General features: G+C 41.7%; 1 protein-coding gene across 2 annotated transcripts in view; it reads left to right on the forward strand.

The window, feature by feature from the left end:
- Nucleotides 1–18,067, forward strand: part of Myo1d (myosin ID) — a 308,773-nt gene that overhangs the window by 186,295 nt on the left and 104,411 nt on the right. For both annotated transcript variants that reach the window (XM_076869891.1, XM_076869892.1), the window contains exon 20: nt 3,210–3,323. In XM_076869891.1, coding sequence (XP_076726006.1) covers nt 3,210–3,323 — 114 coding nt within the window. The remainder of the gene's footprint in view (nt 1–3,209; nt 3,324–18,067) is intronic.

The following is an 18,067-nucleotide window of genomic DNA, read 5'->3' on the forward strand; positions in this document are numbered from 1 at the left end:
TAATAATATGGAATCTGAAATGTTTTGAGTGCCAGCAATATACTCAAAAATGTTTCATATTTTGGAATTCTGTATTTAGGATACTCAATCAATAAAGTCTATGCAAATATTCCAAAATATCATCAAGAAGAGATTATTGGTAATATCTCAGAGTGGTTACCACAGATGGGTCCAGATTTGAACACAGAGATCAAGAAACTTTTTATGAAGTGTACCTAGAGTTAATGAGACAATCAAGAAAAGACTTTTGCCAACAAGATTCACACACCCACATGAAAAATATAAGACATGATGCCAGTTTGTGAATGTTAACAAAGGAGTGTACCATTTTAGTGGGTCCTTATAGCCAGTATCCAGCATACATCTTTTCTAGTATCAAGATCTCCAGGCAGTCAAAATAATAATCAGAACAATTGATCAAAGAGAGTTGGACAGTTTTGAAAATTAGGTATTTCACCCCAGAAAAGCCTAATGTGTGTCCTTCCAGCAAGGACAGCTTAATGTCTGACAATTTTATCCTGGGTTCTGCTGGATAAAAACTGAAAATGAAAATGTTTTGTCATGTTCTTGAATTGCTAAGTTCAATACAAAATACTCTTTCTTCACAGTGTAGCTTAGATAATGTCCTCTTTAGAGCTCTTCAATCCCAAAGATACACCAAGGCAAGCTCAATATGACTTCAGCAGAGCCCTCTTCTTTATGCTTTCTTTTTGAAACAGCCACTTTCCATTAACTGGAGTTATAAAACCTCCTTTAAGGTGGGAGACTTTGGCAAAAAGCTTCTCTCACCTATACTCTCTGGGTATGTGTCCTCTCTGGTCTGACTCTCCAGGGAAGCATTCTCTCTGGCCCCTGTGGTACTAAGTAAACCCATAAACAGATCACTTGAAGTGTTTAGAAAAAAGCAGGATGTTAGAGATGTTTTTTCCTTGGGTCGATGATTTTAGCTTTGGATAGAAGAAATAATATAAGATCTTTTAGTACTGAGTCTTTGGACCTCTTTTTCTATTACTTTATGATTTAAGTGGTATAAAAACAGTGTTCCTGTGCCATACTTGTCCTAAGTTTGGAATTCACATATGTATGTGGAGTAATTCTCTTTGCTGTTTTGGTACAGCTAAGTTGTGAGACTTAAAGCTTTTACATTGTTATACAATGCCCTTCATTAGAGTCATGTTGTAAGGATGATTTAAGTTGCTGAAATGGAAGATAAATGTGTCCTTTTTAGAAATTATATTTTCTGCATATAAAAAATACAATCTTGGGGCTGGAGTTGCAGCTCAGCAGTAGAACGCTTGCCTTGTACGTGTGAGGCACTGCATTCCGATTCCCAGCACCACATATAAATAAGCAAATAAAATAAAGGTCCATCAACAACTTTAAAAATATTGAAGAAACATATATATATATAATCTTTCTTAACAGAACTTTGATACAGTTGCTGCCTGTGAGGTTCTGTTAATGCTTTTCAGATTAATTCTTGGACATATCATGGAAAAGGAAACATGGCCTTTTTGGTTTGACCTTGGAATGACCTTGCAAAATTATGCAGCAAGGTTTTTTTTTAATCATATTCTTTTGCATCACATTCACATATTTCTCAATATGATTCCACAAAATATGAGGAGCATACCTTTTGCTTATCATTCAGATTCTATTTTAGATATTCTCTATTCTACATATTCCACTACAGATGAGGATCAGTGTTCTCCAACGTGGGTAAATGCAATTTGGAAACACTGGGTTAAACTGCTGTTTAAATGCAGAATTCTCAGAGCACTTAATATGTGCCTAGGTAATGAATTATCCTTGTGGTGGCCTTGGTTGTGATTAAGAAAACCTTGCTGAACAATTGTTTCTCAAACCAAGTGGGCCATGGAACCCTTCCTTTTGTAGAGTCCCACACAAGGCCCATGTGGTGCCAAGCAACCCGGCAATGCTCTACCTCACCTCATTGCAAGGCTTCCAAGAAGCACCCATCCTCTGTTATGGCAAAAATGAGGCTGTGTGAGGCTGTTTACCAAGAGCCATAACACCTAGACTCTATTTTACTCTTAATTACAGACACCTTTTTTTTTTTTTTTTTTTTTTGTCAAATTGACTGGAAAATATGCTCTGGTTATAAAGGGAATGTTTAGAGAATCGACTGATTTCTAAAACTATAAGGCAGAGAGAAAAGATTGAATATACCTCAAACTCAAATTTGAATTCCTGTTCACTCTGTCCTTCTATCAGTAAACCCTGCGGGTCCCATCCTCCATCTTAATTCAGTCAGTTCTCACTGTAGTGCGCTGTGTTTTCAAGTCAATCTCCAACTTCCTTGTTGGCATCTTGGAAGTAAGAATTTAGGAGGGAGGGAAGGGGATGCCACACCACAGCTCCGCCTCCTGGTCAGCTAGGGGAGGGCCGTTTGTTTTTGTCCGATTTTGTTTTGTTTGCTTTTGCTTCTAGTCACTGAGAAACTTGGCATTACAGTGTTGTTACGTGGCATTTTTTAGTGCTAGGTACCTCATTTAAAATACAACTGCTTAGTCTAAGTTTGAAACAAGTTAAAATGTCCTGTGGTTAGTTTCATCTCTTAGGAAAAGATTTGCCTGCAGATGGGGGCATTCGCTGACCCTCTAATAACCTAGCACCCTACAGAAGAACCTATATATATATATATTTTCTCCCAATCTCATTATCTAATTTTATTTTTCTTTATATTATCATATGAATTTATTTTCACTTATTAGTTTCTTACTCATCTCACCCCCTTTTATTGGTCTTCACTTCATATTATAACCAAGGGCTTCATGTCATTGCTTTATATAAACTGGGCTGTCTTCTAATTATTGAACTATATTTGCTTTTTGTGTTATCCTATATAGAAGTCTCTTATCAGTTAAATGATTTGCAAAAATCTTCTCCACTTGTTTTTTCACCTTGTTGATGGTATCTGGGTTTACATATTTTTAGTCTTTGAATTCTTCTGTTTCTCTTGTCTTCCCTGTTACACTGTAAATCTTCAGTTGCTAGATTCCATGCATCTAGAAACTGCCACTCTTTAGCGTTCCCTGTTGCATCCCGTGGAGTGGCCACACATGATACCCATCTGTTAAAGGATTTGTCTTCACGGTTAGTCACCTCTGCCCCTTGACGTTTCCACACAGATAGCTTGATTTGATTCTTGGTGACATACAATGCTGTATTGGTTTGTTTTCTTACAGGTGAATCGATTTAGTAAGGTGGAAGACCGAGCCATTTTTGTCACTGACCGTCACCTGTATAAAATGGATCCCACTAAACAGTACAAGGTGATGAAGACTATCCCTCTGTACAATGTAAGTACTCTGTGCTCTCTCCACACCGGTGCTCATGGGCCACTGATGGGCCCACAGACTGCCCCCACTGCTCTCTGGAGCCCCAGGGAGCCGTTGCCTTTGTGTTCCTGACATTTTACTCCAATCTTGCATTTTATACAAATGCTCAATTTTCCATAGGCATGATCCAAAGTTCCCAGTGGATTAACAAAGGCATTTTATAAAAAGTGTAAGGACTATGGATCTGTGGGATCTTTATTACTAATTCTGCTTACTGCTTGATTGTGCTGGTGTATAATATGTTTTCTTATTTTTAAAAGGCTTGTTTTTATGGAAATGGAATCAAATAGAAAAACAGCAGGGAATTACTTTGTGAAAATATTACTGTTCTTTAAAATATAAAACATAAGCAGCTTCTAAAAGTTCTCACCAATATAGTTTACATGCCCCTGTTTGCCGATGAGATCTCTGGTCCAAACTCACTATTGTTCACTGTATCCTGAGGGTTTTCAAATTCTGAAATCATTTTTTATCTGAACATGGAATTTTTGCCTTGAATCTCAGTATGAGATTGTTGGGTTCGTTGTTTTCATAACTATTCTGGTTCTTCAGAAAGATTCTACAGGACTCCTGGGTCTGTTTGTGTGTCAGGTGATTTCTCTGTCTTCTAGTTTAACAGAGGAAGTCGGTTTGTCCAGTGCTAAGATCTATAAAGAGTGTATGGAGAGCATTTTAAATTCCTTTGATCTCTGCAAAAGGGAACAGGAAACATTACTGTTCTGTAGTTTTATTTTGGTATACCAGGGGTCCTTTGGTCATAAGAAACAAAGAAGTCAAACTATCCCTGGCTTTGCTAAATGACAGAAGGCCTTGGTGGGGGTCTGAGACACGCCCTTGTTGTGTCACCCCCTCAACCCTTCCCACATGCACCCTGCTCCTTGTTAATAGGCGGCCAGGCGGTTGCAGCCAAGAAGAAAATGACTTTGCGAGGTGCTTGACTGTGTGTAGTCTTCTTGGCAAAGACTGTGTTCTTACAGTCCAATCCTGGGTAAGCCCAATAATCTGCAGTCTCAGGGTGGGAGATGGAAGAAGGCAAGGGAAGCAACCCATATTGTGTCAAAGTCTCATGAAGTGTGAAGTCAAAGAAAAATAAATTGTGGTATGAGTTTTATTTATTTTCCCTGCATTTCTGTTAGGGAGAAATCCATCAGGCACATGATATAAATTCAATGAATAGTTGAACAATATTTTGAACTAAAATTATTTTCCAAAATTATCTTCCTTTTTCACATTAACTGGTTTGTACTAATAGTCACTGTTTCTTGTCACCACCACTATCGTCATCATCATATCTCTAATTACACTAATAACATAAAATATCATTAAAATAATACTTAACTACTCTAGTAAACGTGGTGTTGGTGGGATAGGGCACTTTGATGCAAGTGCTCTCAGAGCTCCATCACCTTCCTTCATATTCCTGTGCCATTTTTGTGCATGCAACCTGATTTCCAGCAGCCAAAGTCTTTGTAGAAGGCAGCCCTCGGCCAGCACCCAAGTTGCCCTCCCACAGAAAGGCTGGGTGCCCAGCCACGCAGTGAGTCAGGGCAGGAGTGTGGTGCTCCCGCTCCATACTCACTGGCCAAGATGATTCCCCAGAGCTGCCCTGCAGCAGCCCAAAGCCCATGTCCTCGGCTCCCTGAGCCACCTCCCTTTCCCTTGTCCCTGTCCCTGCACTTCCCACATCAGCTTCTCAAACTCATCGGCTGGCTCCTTAGGGTCTGCTTCTGGAAGGAACTAATGTCGGAAGAGTGGCAAGCTCCAAGGAGGGAGTGATTTGGAAGGGAAAAGGGACTTCCAACTGTATCTGTATTTTTTTTAAGCTGAAGCAAATATGGCAAAACATGAATGATAGGGACATGGATGTTTATTATATTGTTCTTTAGACTTTTCTACACAATTGAAATAATTTCAAATTAAAAACAAAGTTTAAGATAAAGAACCTTTTAAGGCCAGGCACAGTGGCACACAGCTGAAATCCCAGCAGCTCAAGAAGCTGAGGCAAGAGGATCACAAGTTCAAAGCCAACCTCAGCAGCTTACCGAGGCTCTAAACACCTCAGTAAAACCCTGTCTCTAAATAAAGCACAAAAAAGATCTGGGGCTGTGGCTCAGTGGTTGAGTGTCCTTGAGTTCAATTCCTGCTACCAAAAGGAAAAAATGATAATAATAATAATGATGCTGGAGAGGCTGGGAGGGGAGGAGGAAAGCAATTTCAAGTTTGCAAACTGAGTTTCAGGTATGGGTAAAACTGACAAGTATTCCTTCTATACATAATTGGAATTCTGATACTATAGAGTAGAAAGGAATTCACTTAGGATTAAAATGTAAGAGCAGATCACTTACAAGTTGAGGCAGAAATTATTAATCTAGAGGGAGAAAGGGGGCAGATTATTCAAGAATATCCAGTTAAATGGTGAGGAAAAGAATCACCAAAGGAAACAATAAAAAGCAGGATTCCTGTGGTCCTCCATTTTCTCATCTCTCTTTTAATGAGCTAATCAGCTCTAATTTCCCTTCAGATCCATAAGGTCATGAATAATGGGACGGACACCATGTTTAGAATCTCCTGGAAACCCAGGAAGTGCAGCCATTCAGGTTTCAAGGCAGCTCTGCAGGAGCATGTTATCTTGTAGCCTCTCAGTTGCTCTTTCTGTCTCTGCATCTTTGTCTTTCCATTAGCCATCACCTCTTTCTTGCCAGACAGCACAGGTCAGCCCTGGGCTCAGGTTGGAATCAGCTGCTCCAGCCAGCCATTCACCGTTCATCTTGCAGTAGCACATCATACACTGAGTCTCAGATGAAGCCTCACCATAGCAACTGGTTCTGCGTGATCCAAATCTGTACTTTTGTTCCTTGTCAAACACTTGCAAATCTATGCATAGCCTTTCCTGACTTTTTCTAGTATGACATGGATAATTCCTATAATTCATTTTAGGCCTAACTGATCATCTTCCTCTACTAGTTTTGATTGTCATCCCAAGACCTGAGCCACATTTGAATCTTGGTCACAGATCATGCTGAATATTGAGGTGGGTTGTTACATTTCCCCAGGGGAAAGGAATACTGGGAGCAAAGTGCTTCAAATAGGCAGATTCATCAGGCATTCTTAGCTTTCTGGACTCTTGCCAGCCACTTCCATTCCAGTTGTCAGGATCCCAGTCTTTGTCAAACAGGGACCTAAAATTGTACCAAGAATTCCCAGCATGGGTGGTTCCCTCTACTTTCTTTACTGCCTCCAGCCAAGGCAACATAGGACTATTGCTTTCCTAATGCACCATAAAAATACCTAGCAAGTTCCACTATTCTTGTATCTCCTTACTCATTGAGCTTCTGTAGTCAGCAGCAACTAAGTGCCCCAGCTGCTCAACTTTAATGGACATATCAGCTGTCCCCCACAGGTCACCAGAGGTAGTTTGTCACTGCTTCGTCCCTGCTGAGGAGAGCTGCCTTTGCCCCACCCTGAGATGTGGAGCCAACTGCAGCCCCTCTGGCTCTTGTGTCCTGCAGCCCCTGGTGCCTGATCTTGAGTTGTAATGAACAGAGATTTATAGGACTTCCAATAGAAGGTGGGTGGGAGGGAGTGGGTTTTTGCTGTTGTTGTTTGTTTTGTTTTATTAGTTGAATTATTCTTTTTTATTCTTTTTTAAAAATATTGTTTTAGATATTGATAGACATGTATTTTATTCATTTATTTATATGTGGTGCTAAGAATCGAACCCAGTGCCTCACACATGCTAGTCAAGTGCTCTACCACTGAGCCACAACCCCAGCCCCCTATTCTTTTTTTATTCTAATTTGTTATATATGACAGCAGAATGCATTGCAATTCATAGTACACATATAGAGCACGATTTTTCATATCTCTGATTATACACAAAATACAGTCACACCATTTGTATCTTTACACATGTACTTAAGGGTAATGATGTCCATCTCATTCTACCATCTTTTCTATCCCCAGCCCCCCTCCCTTCCCCTCCCACCCCTTTGCCCCATCTAGAGTTCATCTAATCATCCCATGCTTAACATATATATGAAAAATGTTCAACACCTCTAGCAATTAGAGAAATGCAAATCAAAACTACTCGAAGATTTCATCTCACTCCAGTCAGAATGGCAGTTATTAAAAACACAAACAACAATAAGTGGCAAGGATGTGGGGAAATGGGCACAACCCTACATTGCTGGGTGGGACTGCAAATTGGTGCAGCCAATATGGAAAGCAGTATGGAGATTCCTTGAAAAACTGGGAATAGAGCCACCATTTGACCCAGCTATCCCACTCCTCGGTGTATACCCAAAGGACTTAAAAACATCATACTACAGGGACATAGCCACATCAATATTTATAGCAGCACAATTCACAATAGCTAAACTATGGAACCAACCTAGCCCTTCAATAGATGAATGGATAAAAAAATGTGGCATATATACATAAGGGAATTATTCAACATTAAAAGAGAATAAAATCCTGGCATTTGCAGTTAAATGGATGGAGTTAGGTAAGATGCTAAGTGAAGTTAGTCAATCCCGAAAAAACAAATGCTGAATGTTTTCTCTGATATAAGGAGGCTGATCCATAATGGGGCCCCAACTTCCTTAATAAGACTCCTATAGCACAAGAATTAAAATAAGAATCAATAAATGGGATGGATTTCAAACTAAAAAGCTTCTTCTCAGCAAAAGAAACAATCAGTGAGGTGAATAGAAAGCCTACAATTTGGGAGCAAATTTTTACCACATGCACATCAGATAGAGCACTAATCTCTAGTATATATAATGAACTCAAAAATCTAAAGAACAAAAAACAAATAACCCAATCAATAAATGAGCCAAAGAACTGAACAGACACTTCTTAGAGGAAGGGAGTGTTTTTAAATTACACCTGCTAGAGAATTACCTTTTTTCCTTTGGGACTTTAGGCAGCTTTACACCATTGTCTAATCACACTTTCAATAACTACACCGTTCAGTTCACATGATTACTGCGTGCTCATTATGTGCCATCCACAAGGTATGAGTGAGATAGAGGTGGCAAAACAGTCACAATTGCTGCCGTCATGGAGTTTACATTCTAACGGGGAAAAGCCATAGATTTCTATGATGTGTGTGTGTGTATTTCTATGTATGTACATATATGTACACACACACAGTCCAAAGAAGGTGATAAAGTGAAAAGTCAAATTAGGAAAGAAGATGGAGAATGTGTACAGTGTTATAATCTTATGTAGGGGGATTGGGCCTCCCTGAGAAGTGGACATTTAGGCAGAGACAAAGGAGCTTAGCAATGAACTGTTTACTTGGTGGGAAAGCACTTCAGGAAGAAGGAGCAGGAAAGACACAGACTTGAGCAGGGAGAGAAGAGCCCACCAGGGCTGGAAAGGATCAGGAGCTGGATCTGGTGGTGGTGCAGGCTGTCTCCCGGGGTCTGTGCACTGCAGTATCTTGTTACTCCTCAAAAAAAGGGAGAAGGAGGAAAGGGAAAAGGAGGAGGAAGAAGAATGCTATTGATGGTGGAGCAACAAAGAGGAAAGCAAAGCAGATGAGGCAAAGGGTGGAGCCCGGAGGAGGTCCGGACATACAGCCCAGGGAACTGATCGCACAATTGGCTTCTCAGCTCTCCCAAAGAAAGCTGCCCACACATCCTCGGGCAGGGAGGCAGCCTTGGCTGTTCCTAGGGCCAGCAGCCATAACTACAGCAGGGACTTGTGCATGTCAGGCAAGCACTCTGCCACCAAGCTATATCCCCAACCCTTTTTTGTTTTATTTTCTGTCCTATAATCTAGCAGTTGTGCCCCTAGATATTTACCCAACTGATATGAAAATTTGTGTCCATATAAGTTTTAATAGGTATTTTTATATTACCTAATAGTATGTCTCAGTACATAGTAGGTCTCAGTCTTTTAACTGTAAGAACCATCTCTCCATCCTCTATTGGCTTGTGCTTAGGAGAGAAAAGACTGATCTTTATGTAAACCTAAGCAAATATAATTTAAAAGATAAATTTGACACCTCCCCCCCTCCTATTAGCAAGAATTATCCGATCAATTTATCATTTAATGATGGTTCCAGTCGCTTTCCATACGCAAGATAAAAATAGGAAATCATGGCAGGCTTTCAAGAATATTTTCAGTAAATATTGTCCTCACAAATGCCATGGTCAAATAAAAGTAAACAGCAATCTGAGAATGAAATATTCAAGTTACAGGTGACTCCTTTAGCAGCTGAGTGACTTACTATGTACAAATACTGCATACCCAGGTTAGGGTTTCAGCCAGCTGGGATCTGTGTTATTGTCAACTTAGTATCTTCCCCTTGGAGTCACTCTCTACACTGTATTTATAAATTGCAATATCAAATTAAAGCATTAGTTCCGATACATTTGTTACCAAAGGTTAAAATTTTCCCAGGGGGCAGTGGGTCAGAATTTGAATGTTTGTAAAGCTGAGAGACACGGTTACTGGGGCTTGGTCTGGAGAACAAAGGCGACAAGTTAGCAGCATAATTAGCCCTGGGACTGTACTTGGATCACAACCTTTCTGACTCTGGGAATCATCCTGGAGATCACCCTAAGTTGGCGGAGAAGATTGCTGCCTGCCGCTGAGGAAGTTGCTTGAGCAGGTGCACTTGCGCCCCTGGGGTTCGTGTGGACATCGGCGCACCCAAATCAGTGCTCGCTGAGCACGTGCCAAGATTTGAGTTTAATTTGCATAAACATAAAATCTGCCCTCTGCTTTTGAGGGAGACTGTGTAAACGGCCTCAGCTGGGATTCTTACCCTTCCTTTGTCACCAGTGTGTTGGTTTTGCCTGATGGGCTGGTGTGAGGGACGTTGGACTCTGCCCATTAATGCTGTTTTGATATAGTCCCTTTTTATCACTGTGAGCTTGATGGCTAAGGAAGCAGCCAGTTAATTACACACATCCTCCTTCAGTTCTGTGGAAAACACAAAGCCAGCAAGGGGGAGAGGAGAGACAATTATCTGAACCCATGTGCCGGTTTCGTAGGGGCGAAGGGATCGTGATTATGCCAGGCTTCCAGCTTTATTATTCCACTTGACATGACTGGCCAGAAAGATGCTCCGTGTGAAGATGGATTGTCTTTGTAATGTGTACCGGGGGTGAGCCCTGCTGAAATCCATCCTCGCCTCCCCACGACCATTTCTAGAGCACCCTCCCCTCCTGGCAGCATCCCAGGGGAAGGCGTTTCCATGGCAACCCCAACCGAGGCAGTCAGCTGACGTCTGGCACCGCCTGAGCTGGCGTGCTGCGCTCCCCTTCTCCTCTCTCGGCCCTCCCTCAAGCCTTTAAACGGTATTTATTAGTCCTCTTTAATAGAAAGCGTACAATCCCTTACTGTCGGGCCCTGAGTGGCACTCAGGTTTTATTTATTTATTTAGGTAATAAATTTTACCTTCCTAATTAATTCTTGGCAGGTCCTGGGAGCTGTATTATTTTGAACATCTTGTGCAAATGTTTATATTTTCTGCTGGTGATAACAAAGAACGTTGCTTAGCAAAATTAGATATTGAGTTGGGTGCGGTGATACTCACCTGTAATACCCACTATCTGGAAGCTAAGATAGGAGGATCACATGTTCAAGGCCAGTCTGGGCAACTAAGCAATACTCTAATTTTTTTCTACTTTTAATAGAGACTGGGGATGTAGCTTGGTAGTAAAGAAAGCACCTATGAATGAAATAGGAAAAACCTGTTCTTGTGGGGGGAGTGGGGGGAATGATGCCTATATTTCAAAGAAATTTGGAAAAATACAGATGTTAAGGTTTCAGTTTAATTTTTCAAGATTTTTTTTTTAACTCTGATGGCTTTGGCAATGGAACAATCTTTGTACTTTCCTTATCCTTTTTTAGCTTTCACTGATTTTATCCTTGGATTTTGAGTGAGCCATGTTGTTTTAAATACTTAAAAATGTGACATCTAAGCCATGTTCTCTCCTATATTTTCTTTTGTTATTGTTAACAATAAAGAAAGAAGTCAAAGTTTCAGACCTCCCTTATCCATTATTGTCCTGACTCCTGCTCAGAAGTAAATGCCTTCTGTCACCCTGGTGAGAGGCCACTGTTTATGCTAAACCGTAGCAAAACCAAGCCAATAATAATGTCAGATATTGTGCCTATAGATACAAGGTAGGGCCCATTTTCACCAATACATTAGTTGGCATTTGATTTCAAATTTAAATGATGTGTCAAAGCCATGTCTGGGAGCAACAATCATTAGGGCCAATATATGACTCCTTTACAAAGCTATCTTGTTAAAGACCGCACACCAAAGAATAAGGGAATAAATTCAATACCATCTTGTTTATCAGATTGCTAGAAGCAACATCCTTTTAAAACAAAGCCCTATACAGAGATGCACATGCAAACTGATCTCTGCATGTGCAGAAATAGATGCCTCTGGGCAGAGGTAGTAATAGGCTTCTTGTCCATCTGCCCTGTCAGAGCCCTCTCCTGTGCTTTAAATATTCTTAAGCAGCTTCTCTGTGCTATGCACTTGGTGGGCACCAGTAGCTCAGGCGTACACCATGTGGTCTCTGCCATGGGGCCTCGCAGACCCATGGGAGAGGCAGGGAGCGCAGTGGCAGGGAAGCACAGTGTCTGCCTCACATTGACACCCTGGCAGCCTCGGAGGTGTGGCATCTCGATGCCTCTTGGAAGCTGCTGCTCAGAAAAGTGAAGCAACCCACCCAAGGCCGCAGCTCATGGGAGTGGAGCTGGGCTTCACCTCCCCATCTTTTTGGTTTAGCACCCAACCCCTGCTGCCTGCTGCAAGTTTTAATGAAGAACAACCCATGAAATTAAAATCTTGTGTTAAAGAAAAAGATAACAAAATCAACATTGGTCACGTACCCAATGCCAGACATTTATTAGATGATTTAATCCTACCATATCATGATCATTGTAAGATGCACTGTGGTCTGAACGTGTCCCTCCAAAATTCCTACATTGAGATCCTAAGCCCAAAGCTGACAGTCTTGAATGAGATTAGGAATCTTATACCAGAGACCCCAGGAGAGCCCTCTTGCACCCTCCTGGCGCCCTTATCTTGGATGAATGTCCAAAACTATGAGAAATACATTTCTGTTGTTTATAAGCCACATAGTTTGTTATTTGTAACAGCAGTCTAAATTAACTAAGACATAGGGAGAGAGGGAAAATGTGGATTTTTCCCCCTAGAAAGCCTCATGATCTCACGGTCTGTATCAAAAATCAAATCATCTTATAGTCATTGGCCATTGTTTTTTTTAACGTGTGAGGACAGTCTCATCAGAAGGTTTTCCTTAGACCAGAGCAGTGTAAGAGAAACTCCTTGCCATTCAGTGATTTTCATCCCTTGTCATGGACATCTGCATACATTCTTACTTGATTCTCCTCCCCATCCCAGTCCCTGGGAGGTGCCTACCCTGGTCCTGAACTCACAGGCATCAGGTGAAGGAGTGAGTTAGTTTGTTATCGGCTAGGTCCAGAACAAACATTCTTTACACAAAATTGTTATAACGATGTCCTGCTGCTCTACAGGGAGAACCCAATTTTCTAAATAATAGACATTTAAAATTTTTCATTTTGTTTGAATTATATCTAAACAGAGACATCTTAATAGTGTGCCATTATGGCAGAGTGTCCAGTACAAACAGCAAAGCTGACCAGGTCAAGATCCTACAATGGCTTGTGGAGGGGGCGGTCATTTTGCTTCTTGGGAAGCTGCCTCCAGCATCTCCCTTTCCTCCTCTGCCCCCTCCTGCCCTTGCCATCCCACCTCATGGCCCTTCTCAAAGCTCCTGGAGTTGTAAAAGCATCCTATATTGCATGTGAACATCATTACACTACAGGGTGGTAGAGGAAAGAAGAGAAATCTCATCCCAGTGGGGTCTGGGGACACTGGGGTTAGGGTGTGTGGAAGCACATGGGCAGTTGTGGAATTCATGCCCTGTTTTAACAGTGGTGCCCCCCGGCCCCGCCACTGTGGAATGTTGAATCCTGAAAGGAGGTGCATGTAAGTAAGTCTGATATAATGCATGTGAGGTCCAGACCTAGTTCTTGTCCCATAATGCAGTGCTCAATAACTGCAAGCTGCTCTAAAGCCCCTTGCAAACTGGCTATCCTGTGCCATAGAAATTAGAGGAGTAGGATGAAGTCAGCCTCCAAGGCCCTCCCTGTGGCTGCTCGTTCCGTGGGAGTGTGCCCCTCCTGGGGAACTGCGTGACTTCCTCCATTCAGATCTCTGCTGCTCAAGTGTAACCATGCAGAGGTTGTCTAGAATAACAACCCCAGTTCCAGCCCATCTGTCTCCATGCCTTGACCCTACTACTCCATTCTTCTCCGTGGACCTCCTCACCTCCCATCTCACCATACAGTTGTCCACAGTCTGGCTCCAAGGGTCAGACTCTCATCCCCAGAACACTTCCTGCCATACAGTAGGTGCTCAGTAAATGGGTGTTGATGGACAAATTGGAGGGTCAAGACTAGAGACTGGAAAAACTGTCAAGAGACTTCTGTAGTAACCTGTTAAGGAGTCACAAGGATCTGAACTCAAGCAAGGACAGGAGTGAGAGGCAAGTTGGGAAGCTGGGGGGATGATGGCGGATTCAAGAGCAGATAACAGGCTTTGAGCATTGAGGAAAGAGACTGAACCCATAAGCTGCTTTCTAGACCCCTGGGTAGATGGTGGCGAGAGTTTCTGACCAGGATTGGAAATGCAGGAAAAGAAGCAGAGAGAGTGGAATGAGCTCAGTCTCAAACAGGTTTCACCTAGGGGTCTGAGGAATACAGAATGGAGAGGCCTTGTAGACAGTCGACTAGAGGACATTCTGGGACAGAGACTGACTTGGTCGGCTTGAGCTGCTGTAACAAGAACCATGGACTAAGTGGCTTGAGCAACAGGAACCCATCATTAATAAGTATAATTTATTAAATGCTAAAACAAAGATACACAGGAAGTACTTTGAGAAGGTACAGAGAAGGGGTGGAAATGACTTTTCTGGACAAGGGGAGATTTCAGGGATTCATAAGTACGTGCCAACACTTGTACATTTTTCTGCACTGGTAGTTTTCTTCAGATTCTTGAAGGGGCGTGTGACCTGCTGCTTTTGGCAATGCAGAGTAACATAGTTAGTAGCGAAGTAACATAATGTAGCATAAGTAGCATAATGAGACCTGTTTTTAGGAAGCTAATCCTGAGAGCAGTACCATGAATGGACTAAAATGGGAAGAGGTGGTGAAATAAATGCTACCTAAAGAGCTTTTGGAATAATCCCAGTGGACATAGAAGCCCCAGAAATGGAGAGAAGACAAAAGAAATTTCTGAAGTGTTCCTTATTTAAATTAATTTATTTTTGTTTATTTATTTTTGGTGGCACTAGGAATTGGACCCAGGGATGCTTTACCATTGAGCCATATCCCCAGCTCTTTTTATTTATTTATTTTTTGTTGTTGTTGTTTTGCTTTAAGACAGAGTCTCTCTAAATTGCTTAGAGTCTTGCTAAGTTGCTGAGGCTGGCCTTGAACTTGTGCTCCTCCTGCCTCAGCCCCCTGAGTCGATAAGACTACAAGACAGTGCCACCACACCCAGCTCAAGTTAACTTCTTTTAAAAATGTTCTCTATGTGCACTAGTTTAATTTTCTACATAGTAACTTAGATAATTTTGTCATCATTCCTATGAAGTAGGTGGTACTAGTTACCCTATTTGAAGCAGGAGAAACGGAGACATGGAGCATCGTAAGGCTTACCCAGAGGCATAGAGTTAGGCAGAAGTGGTGCCAGGAAGGCAGCCTGGAAGTCTGGCCCTGAGACTGAGCCCTTTAACAGCTCTGGACTGCTCCCTGTTGGGGACTCACAGGTTGGGGAAATTGAGGCACACGCCTCCTCTTCTGGGCTTAGGAGATGGTGTGGCTAGTGGCACTTTGTTGAAGTAGAGGCCTAAGAGGAAATAGTGGTTAGGGTGAGGTGATGAATTTCATTTTGTTCAGGTCAAATATGGGGTCCCGTTAGGCCCTTTGGGGACCCCTGGTTGTGCTTTTCCCAGACAGGCAAGAGCACCCATCTGGAGTTCCAGAGGAAGGGCTATGCTTGGTACTCACTTTTTGGAAGTTAGCAGTATTTAAAAGAGAAGGAAACTTCTGGTCCCTTCTCCTGCCTTTTGCCCCTGGGACATGTGCCTTCTGGCTCCTCAGCTACATGGTAAAATCGCTGAAGGAAAAGCCCATTTTCTAATCTGTTTGCATGCCTAATCTAAAATAAGGAGTTGGGAGTTCCAGTTCCAAATAAAACAGAATAGGTGAATCTCTGCCAGTCTGTCTCACCAAATGTGGATAAAGCCCTAGACATTGCATTAGGAAACAAACACAAGAAGATTCTGAAAGCTGGAGGGAAGAAGGCCAGGAACCTCCTTAGGGCAAGCAGGGCAGCAGGGGGTGGCCTCCCTCATATCCTGGACTGCATGCTGCAGAAACACACAACCCAGAAATACCAGTGGAGAAAATAGAAGAGAAGAAAAACTTGCTTTCTCTTGTCAAAGGACCAGGAAACAGCAGCCTAGCAAAGCAGAAACCCTTTTGATAGTAAACACACTTCTCCAAAAAATCACCAGGGATTAAAAAAAAAAAAAAAATGCATCCCTAGCTCCTATCAGCAAAGGCCTGTTCTCCAACCTTGCCTGACAGTAAGAATGCCTTTTCTAGACCCCTCCCTTCTGGGAAATATCCAGTAGGGAGGATCCTGGCATTTGGCCCACCCCCTCTTCACCTGCCATTGGAGGCTGTGAGGCACTCACAGACTCTCCACTAGAAGAGGCCCAAGGGGGCCTTATCTCACACTCCCATCCAGCAGGGGTAGCATTGGTGCTACCTTCCCTTACTGGCCCCTTTTTAACAGAGGCCTGCTAAGTCAAGATTTAAATAAGACCCAGTCTCTATCATGCTGAGTGAAATAAGCCAATCCCAAAAAACCAAAGGCCAAATGTTCTCTCTGATATACAGAGGCTAATGTACATCGGGGGGGGGGGGGGGGGGGGGGGGGGGGAATAGAAGTTCACTGGATTAGCCAAAGGGGAATGAAGGGAGGAAAAGGAGATGGGAATAGAAAAGACAGTAGAATGAATCAGACTTAACTTTCCTATGTTCATATATGAACACACACCAGTGAAACTCCACATCATGGAGAACCACAAGAATGGGAAGTTATACTCCCATACTCCGTGTATGTATAATATGTCAAAATACACTCTACTGTCATGTATATCTAAAAAGAACAAATTTAAATTTTTTTTTTAAAAAAGATCTAGTCTCGGGGCTGGGATTGTGGCTCAGCAGTAGAGCGCTCACCTAGCACAAGCAGGACCCAGGTTCAATCCTCAGCACCACATAAAAATAAAGGCATTGTGTTGTGTCCATCTACACCTAAAAAATAAATATTTAAAAATAATTTAAAGGGCTGGGGATGTGGCTCAAGCGGTAGCGCTCTCCTGGCATGCGTGCAGCCCGGGTTCTAGCCTCAGCACCACATACAAACAAAGATGTTGTATCCGCCGATAACTAAAAAATAAATATTAAAATTCTCTCTCTCTCTCTCTCTCTCTCTCTCTCTCTCTCTCACTCTCTCTTAAAAAAAATAAAAAATAAAAAAAAATAAAAATAATTTAAAAAAAATAAAAAAGATCTAGTCTCATAACATAATACCCCAAATGACCAGGATACAATTTTTTTAAAAAATCACCCATCATACTTAAAATAGGAGCTAGTATACACAAATTCAGTTTCTTGGTAAATATAGGATAAAAACAGTGAACCTAAAATGATGAGTGAATGATTAAGGTTATTAATTTGCAAGGTAAAAAAATTCAATTAAAAGACCAATAAGGGAAGCAACTTAATTAAGCTGATATTTTGAGAGTAAAAAATAAATTTAAAGTAGATATAAAACTGGATTCAATTAGTAAAACAATTATCTTTGTAAAATAATAATTTGACTATCTAAGACCCAATTATTTAGTAGTTTCACCTATATCAATGGTTTTAAGTGATTAGAATCACTTAGGGGACTTTTACCAACTACAGATGCCCAGTCCAGTCCCAGAGGAAAGAGTGTCCCCAGTGATTCTAATGTGCAGCCATGGTTGGGAGCCATGCGCCCAAATGAACCACCCTCAGAATATAAGCAGAAGGACGTTTATACCTTCTGAACAGTTAAAATAGATGTGGCAGCTGTTAAGCACCAAACTTTGTGTGTTTGTTCTACAGCAGCGCCCTGTTGGGCCATTTGTCTTGCTTCATGTGCTCTTGTGATACATTTGATTATCTGGCTCCCAAGTGCACAACAATAAATCTGAAGCAGTAATTAAAAAGGAGTCCGTCTGCCACCAGCAGGCAGGTTGATAGTTGCAATCTATGAAAACTGAAGTGTTTGGGGACTCACCGGAGACCTAGTTCAGTTCTACTGGATGGCTTGGTTTTAAAAACTCATGGAAGTGCTTACTTGAGCCATTTCCTCAGAGGAGTCCTTTTGGAATTAAAATTCAGTTTTCCGTAAGATTCACACTGAACTCTGAGCTGCAAAAGAAACCCCATTACTTAGACTACCAGGTATTCTAGGAAAGAGACTTCCAAGGGGCCTGAGATTTTCAGCAAAAAAGAGAACAACTGACCATGAACTAGTGCATTCTAATCACCAGTCTTAGTAAGGAATTTGAACA

This window comes from Callospermophilus lateralis, chromosome 11 (assembly GCF_048772815.1).
Source record: "Callospermophilus lateralis isolate mCalLat2 chromosome 11, mCalLat2.hap1, whole genome shotgun sequence".
NCBI lineage: Eukaryota > Metazoa > Chordata > Mammalia > Rodentia > Sciuridae > Callospermophilus > Callospermophilus lateralis.